The following is a 7,617-nucleotide window of genomic DNA, read 5'->3' on the forward strand; positions in this document are numbered from 1 at the left end:
GAGGCATTTGGATGGGTATATGAATAGGAAGGGTTTGGAGGGATATGGGCCAGGTGCTGGCAGGTGGGACTAGATTGGGTTGGGATATTTGGTCGGCGTGGATGGGTTGGACCGAAGGGTCTGTTTCCATGCTGTACATCTCTATGACTCCAAGAGATGAAACGTCTCGATTACCAGCGATAGTTTGGTTCAGGGATGTGTAGGTTAGATGCATTAGTCAGGGGAAAATAGTGGATAGGGGAATGGGTCTGGACGGGTTACACTTCGGAGGGCCGGTGTGGACTTGTGGGCCGAATGGCCTGTTTCCACACTGTGGGGATTCCACAGGAAAAACATACTCGAGTTCAGTGTCGATGCATGGTTTGGAGCTGTTAGACTGGAGATGGCTGAAGCCATTTTGGAGATATTGTGTTGCTTCGGAGTAACTTGTCCTTTTTCTTCCAGGTGGATTGTCATAAAGGATTCTTTCCTTCTGTACATGAGGCCTTCGAACGGGATCATCTCCTTTGTGCTTCTGTTTGACAAGGGGTTCAACGTCCAAGTTGGTAGCAAGGAAACAGGCACGAAATATGGAGTGATGATTGAAAATCTGTCCAGGTTCAACCTCTTGTCCTTTTTGATCTGTTTCCCCGGTCTCTCTCTTTCTCTTGCTTGGAGGGGGATAGGGACAGAAGGAGGCCATTCAGCCCCCCCCCCCGGCACCCATGCTACCATTTGAAGTGGGTTCCCCCTTTTAGAGAGAGGCTGCCTCAGGTGGGCCCCGCATACTGCCTACACCCAAGTAAGATCTACTATAAGTTGCTCCAAAACAAAATCGTGGAGACATTCTATGAGCTCTTTTTTTGAGATCCACCACCAACCTGTTTTTCCCTGTCCGCCTGCGAATTGAAGGACCCCCCCATGATTTTTGTAATAGTCCCCTTTCTTGTATGGATTTTCTAGCTCCTGATTTATCTACTGCCCCACATCATGACTACTGTTGGGAGGCCTGTATATAATTGCCATCAGGGTCAATTATACAATCCCTACAACAGTATGGAAACAGGCCGTTCGGCCTAACACCGACTTTCCGAAGAGTAACCCACCCAGACCCGTTCCCCTACCCTGCATTTACCTTGCGCTAAGAGGCAGCAGTGCTAACCACTGAGTCACCGTGCCACCCCGAATAAGTGTGGACCATTCCAGTCCTTTAAGGTAGTTCTGCCATTCAATAAGGTCAAGGCTAGTCTATGGCTGACCTCCCTTTACCCATGTCCCTTAATAACTTTGCTTACTAGAAATTTATCGATTGTAGATTTAAAATTAACAACTGATGCACTGCGTTTGTGGAAGGAAGTACCTTCCTTTGTGTGGGGAAGGTTTAGGGTGAGAAGGGAAAGATATAAAAGCAACTTTTTCACGCAGAGAATGGTATGTGTATGGAATGAGCTGCCAGAGGAAGTGGTGGAGGCTGGTACAATTACGTTTAAGAGGTGTCTGGATGGGTATATGAATAGGAAGGGATTGGAGGGATATGGGCCGGGTGCTGGCAGGTGGGTTGGACCGAAGGGTCTGTTTCGGTGCTGTCCATCTCTATGATTCTAAGTACTTCCTCAGAAACGATCTGGCCCTAATTCTCAAGCTATGCCCCCTAGTTCTAGAATGCTTTGTCTTTTCCCGTTAATATCCTGAAGACTTCGATCCAATCGCCTCTTCATCATCCAAATTCTCAGGAAGGCAGGCCTTGTTTGCATAAACCTCTCCTCCTAACTGAGTCCCTGGAGTCATTGGGACTCTGAGCAGGAACGTTCGGGAGGTGGTGAAGTCTGAGACAGCAATGGAGCTCCCAAACGTTGACAACTCTCACTGACGTCGCAATAATATTCAAGCCTCGAAATGAGTTGGCGCTTTGGTTGGGTGAGGAAGGGTCTGGATGAGGTGTCGGTGATGTGGAATTAAAGGCTCGGGAAGACCTGACGGAGAAATCGTCTTTGACGAAGAGAGGAGGTGACTGGACGGAGCAGTAGCGTTCACGTGGACGTTTCCCTGGAGAATCGGACTCGGTTTTGGTCCCCTTCAGGAGCAATGTTGGAGCCAGATCAGAGGAGGTTCACTCGATTTTGAATCCGGAGGTCAGGGGTTTGCCTCCCGAAGAGAGGTTGAGCAGTTTAGGCTTATACTCTCTGGACAGGATTGGAGAGGAGATCTAATTGAGCGATAAAAGAGTCTGAAGGACATTGACCGACGTAGACGTAGAGAGGATGTTTCCTCATGTGGGGCAATCTAGAATGAGGAGTCCCAGTTTTAGGACAAGGGGGAGCAGATTTATAACAAAGGAATTGAAGAACTGTTTCTCTTGAAGATTTGTGAATCTGTGGAATTCACTGCCCCAGAGTGAGGTGGATGCTGGGACTCTGAGTAAATTTAAGGATGGATTTTTAAAATTAGTAGTGGGTTGAAGGGTTATGGGGAGAAAGATCGGAAAGTGGAGTTGAGGCCGAGATGAGATGGGCAGCGCAGGCTGGAGGGGCTGAATGGTCTCCTACTCCTAAAGGCTCTTTTGTTCTTGATGGACTGGTTGGACCTGTTTCCGAGCCACGCCCCCATAGTCATGAGGAAGCCCCAGTGTCATTTTCTTTTTAAAGTACTCATTCACGGGATGAGGGGACTGCTGGCTGGATAGTGTTCATTGTCTGTCCCTAATTGCCCAGAGGGCAGTTAAGAGTCAACCACATTGCTGTCGGTCTGGAGTCACATGTAGGCCAGATCGGTCAAATACGGTCATTATTTAGTCGTCACTAGACTCATCAAATACGGTCATTATTTAGTCGTCACTAGACTCATAATTCCAGATTTTTCTTTTCCCCCTTTATTGAATTCAAATTCCACCATTTGCCATGGTGGGCCTCAAACACCGGCCCCCAGAGCGTTCCCTGGGTCTCGGCGATCGTACCGCTGAGCCATCGTCTTCCCTGGAACCTCCAGCAAAAAGCTCCTTCGGCCACTCTCTGACAGTGATGAGTCCGACAGCAACACCCTGGTCTGTATTAATGCTGTTCTTTTTGTGTCTTGCCCTCAGGACTCTGATCATTAAATGCAGCAGCTATAGGCAGGCCTGTTGGTGGAAACAGGAGATAACTAATCTGGCTGAGAGACACGCCCAGGATTTCCTAACCGAGCACCGCTTCGACTCCTTTGTCCCCGCTCGACACGACATCCAGACGCGATGGTAACTATCCCAGCAGCCTCCTGGCTACACTCTGTTTCATTTTCCTTCTCAGTCCTCCAGGTAAACTCCAGCGGATGGTCAGCCATGATCGTATTGAATATTGCAGGAGACCTGAAGGACCCACGCCCTGTTTTGTGTTTCTGTGAAGGGGGAGCAGGCTCAAAAGGGCTGAATGGCCTACTCACACTCCTGTTTTCTGTGTCTTTTTGTTTGGAGGTTTGTGAATGGCAGTGAATACTTCTCTGCTGTCGCTGATGCTTTGGAGCAAGCCAAGGAAGACATTTTCATTGCGGATTGGTGGTGAGTGAGTTGATTTTGTTTTTGTGTGTGTGTGTGTATATAATTTTCCATCGTAGAATTCTCCAGAGCAGGTGGAGACAATTTGGCCCATCGTATTCGGGCCAGCTCCTCAAACGCGCTATCCATTGAGTGCATTGCTTCCCCCCACCACCATTATCCAGCTATTTCTGAGATCTCCCCTCAGAAACTTCCAGAACTAAACAAACAGTTCTCCCCACTGGGTTCATTTGCTGATTGTCTTCAACCTGTGACCATTGGTTCTCGATCCTTTTGGGAACAATTTATCTCTGTGTTCGCTCTGGCTAAGCCCCTCGTGGTTTTCAACACCTTGAAGAAATCTCCTCTCTACTTTCTCATCTCCCAGCGAGTGTTCCCAATCTCTCTCCATCACCGATGTTCCTCATCCCTCCAAACCGCTCTCTGCAATCTATTGCACGTCCTTCCTGATGTTCCTCATCCCTCCAAACTGCTCTCTGCAATCTATTGCACATCCTTCTTGATGTTCCTCATCCCTCCAAACATCTCTCTGCAATCTATTGTGCGTCCTTCCTGATGTTCCTCATCCCTCCAAACCGCTCTCTGCAATCTATTGCGCGTCCTTCCTGATGTTCCTCATCCCTCCAAACATCTCTCTGCAATCTATTGCACATCCTTCCTGATGTTCCTCATCACTCCAAACCGCTCTCTGCAATCTATTGCGGGTCCTTCCTGATGTTCCTCATCCCTCCAAATATCTCTCTGCAATCTATTGCACATCCTTCCTGATGTTCCTCATCCCTCCAAACATCTCTCTGCAATCTATTGCGCGTCCTTCCTGATGTTCCTCATCCCTCCAAATATCTCTCTGCAATCTATTGTACGTCCTTCCTGATGCTTCCTGCACTTGAGGGTCTGCAGGAGAAAGTTAAAAACGGATTTTACTGTTAGCAAAACAGATTTTAGCAAAGAAACCCAAACATGTAAATGGAAAGCAGGAATTTTCAGCAGTGCTTCGCCTGAGGCCCACTGAAGATGTTACCTAGTATGGTGACGAAACGTCTGGAAATGAGCCTTCCAGCTCAGCGAGCAAACCTACATCCAAACCCGCAACCTGAGCTACAAATCTTCTCAAAACTCGCTAAGATTTGAGCTTCTTTGTGATTCTGGCTGTCTATTTATTCATGGAATTTGTGCATCGCTAAGGGGGCGGTGTCGAGCTGGAGGGTTGGATCTGGGAATGGGGTTGGGAGTGGTGGCGCGGGTAATGAGGAAACTGGTGAAGTCGTTGTTGATGCCATGTGGTTGGACGATCCCAAGGTGGAACTCCACATCTACTTCACCGGTTTCCAAATCTCCCCTCGCCCAACCTCATCCCAGATCTAACCCTCCAACCCAGCACCACCCTCTTGACCTGTCCTACCTGTCCACCTTCCTTCCCACCTATCCACTCCACCCTCTCCTCTGACCAATCACCATCACCCTCCCACCTACATTCACCTATTCCCTTCCCCCAGCCCCACCTCCATCCCCCTATTTATCTCTCAGCCCCCTTCTCCTCCACATTATTCATGAAGGGCTTATTCCCCAAACGTTGACTCTCCTGCTCCTCGGATGCTGCCCGACCTACTGTGCTTTTCCAGCCTTTTCCTGCTCCGGCATCTGCCGTCCATGCTTTCTCCTGACAATGCAACCTCCCTGACCCTTCGTCCTGATCTTAATGCCCTCCCGTCCTGCCCAGGGTCACCAGTTGTCCTTCTGTGAGTCATGTGGAGCAGTGATTTTCTGGATTATGCTGACTCCCATCGCTTCTCATTTGTAGGCTGAGTCCCGAGATCCACCTCAAGAGACCTGCCAGGAGCAACTACTGGAGACTGGACAGGCTTCTGAAGCGTAAGGCAGTGAGTAAGGCCCCGGGCAAAGGGACGCAAGGGCTTTACCATTTTAGCGCGGGTGCACGGGTTCAGAGATTTTCAGAATGTGGGCATTGTTCAGTCCAGTGTTCGTCCCTCGTTCCTAGTCACCTGCCAACTGAGTGGCTTGTGAGAGCCATTTTAGAGGTCAGTTAAGAGTCAGCCATGTTGCAGCTCAGCGTATCGGCCCAGACTGGGTAAGGAGGGAAGATTGCCCTCCCTGAAGGGCATGAGTGAACCAGATGGGTTTTCACGGTCAGTCGAGGATAGTCTCATTGTCACCGGCGCTAAAGCAAGCCTTCAGTTACAGATTTATTCCAATGGCATGAATGGGATTCAATCCAGTGTCTCCAAAACGTGATCCCCAGGATTACTCACCCATCGTCCCTGGAGGACTTGATTGGAGAAATCGGGGCGTCGTTGTTGGAGAAGAAGAGGGGATTTGTTGGAGGTATTCCTGACAAGAGTAGAGAGAGAGAGAGAGAGACACAGTTTCCATTATTGAGGTGACCAAGAGCCAGAGGGCCCCTGATTTAAGGTAGTCATCAAAATAACATTGATAGGATGGAAGAATGTCTGTGTGCAGCACACACACTCTTGGCCCTGATCTCCAGCATCTGCAGTCCTCACCACAGGCCCTGGAATACACTGCCTGAATCTGGGGGTGGGGGGGGGGGTGGGAACAGACTCAGTTCAGAGGGGCATTAGATCTGCAGAGATAAAATTGCAAAGTTGAGTTGGGGGTGGTGTCAAAGAGCTGCTTTTTTCAAGGGCTAGCACGAGCATGACCTGCTGAGTGGCCTCTTGGCATGCGTTAACAGTTCCAGAACTCAAGGGGCTTTGGAGCAAGGGGACAGTCGTGGGATTGGCAATGGTGCTGTTGTTAGACATTGTTTTGTTTCTCTCCTGTGCCCTAAAGCTGAGGGCAACACTAAGTGTTGTCCTGACGATACAATTCTGCCGATGGAACAGGCGAGTACCCCCAGCGGTTTCAGAAGAAGGATCCCCCTTCCCGTGTTTGAGTTTATTTGAGAGGTTTCGCCCTAATACAAACCTACGCGGGGCTTACAAGAAGTCAACTCAGACTGAGACTTCACCCTGATGAGAGAGGTCCCTGCCAACGGGAGTCTCGAATCTTATTGGTGGGCAGCACATATGTCCCTCTCTAGCAGCCCCTGGGTTGGCAGGAGGTCAGAGTGCCCACAGAGCGAGCTCCCAGCAGAAAGCAGTACTCAGCAGGTCTGGCTGAGTCTGGATGAGTGCTGTTGAGCTCCCTGGCCTCCCTGACCTCCCTGGCCTCCCTGGCCTCCCTGGCCTCCCTGGCCTCCCTGGCCTCCCTGACCTCCCTGACCTCTCTGACCTCTCTGACCTCCCTGGCCTCACTGACCTCCCTGGCCTCACTGACCTCACTGACCTCCCTGGCCTCACTGACCTCCCTGGCCTCACTGACCTCCCTGGCCTCACTGACCTCACTGGCCTCACTGACCTCACTGACCTCCCTGACCTCACTGACCTCACTGACCTCCCTGGCCTCACTGACCTCACTGGCCTCACTGACCTCACTGACCTCCCTTGCCTCACTGACCTCACTGACCTCCCGTCAGCAGTTAGCAAGGTCAAGGGGCATTAGCGATGGACAGGGTTAGAGAAAGGGTGGAGGGTGAGGTGGGTAGTAGAAGAGATGAGGGGATTGTGGCACAGCGCAAGAGGAAGTGGCACTGGCACAAAACAAAGGCATCCCCGCTGAAAGGGTAGGGAGGGCAGGTTTCCTTCCCCTGTGGACAGTGATGAAGCAGATGGGTTTACAATGTAACTGTTCGTAGCCACTTCAATTAAAAACAGCGTAAAGGTGTCTGGAATGAGCAGGTCACACTGAAACAGAACATGGGAGCAGGAGTAGGCCATTCAGCTCTTTGACCTGCTGTTCCATTCAGTATGCTGATGGCTAATTATCCAACTCAGTGCCGTGTTCCCATTCTCTCCCCCCTTTGAACCCTTTAGCCCGAAGGACAATGGCTCTCTGCTCTTTGCAGTGAATACCCAGGCTCACCGTTCTCTGGGTGAAGACCTTCAGAGAGTCAGAGAGATGGACAGCAGAGAAACGGACCCTTCGGTCCAACTGGTCCATGCTAACCAGATAGCCAAACCTCATTGAGTCCCATTTGTCAGCATTTGGCCCATATCCCTCCAAACCCTTCCTATTCATATACCCATCCAAAT

General features: G+C 50.2%; 1 protein-coding gene across 1 annotated transcript in view; it reads left to right on the forward strand.

Moving 5' to 3' along the window:
- LOC122544415 (phospholipase D1-like) overlaps positions 1-7,617 on the forward strand; it is a 71,502-nt gene that overhangs the window by 21,867 nt on the left and 42,018 nt on the right. Inside the window, exons 6-9 of the mRNA XM_043683664.1 lie at positions 445-597; positions 3,059-3,208; positions 3,425-3,508; positions 5,307-5,385. Of these exons, the coding sequence (XP_043539599.1) occupies positions 445-597; positions 3,059-3,208; positions 3,425-3,508; positions 5,307-5,385 (466 nt within the window). The remainder of the gene's footprint in view (positions 1-444; positions 598-3,058; positions 3,209-3,424; positions 3,509-5,306; positions 5,386-7,617) is intronic.

This window comes from Chiloscyllium plagiosum, chromosome 48 (assembly GCF_004010195.1).
Source record: "Chiloscyllium plagiosum isolate BGI_BamShark_2017 chromosome 48, ASM401019v2, whole genome shotgun sequence".
In the NCBI taxonomy this organism is placed as follows: domain Eukaryota; kingdom Metazoa; phylum Chordata; class Chondrichthyes; order Orectolobiformes; family Hemiscylliidae; genus Chiloscyllium; species Chiloscyllium plagiosum.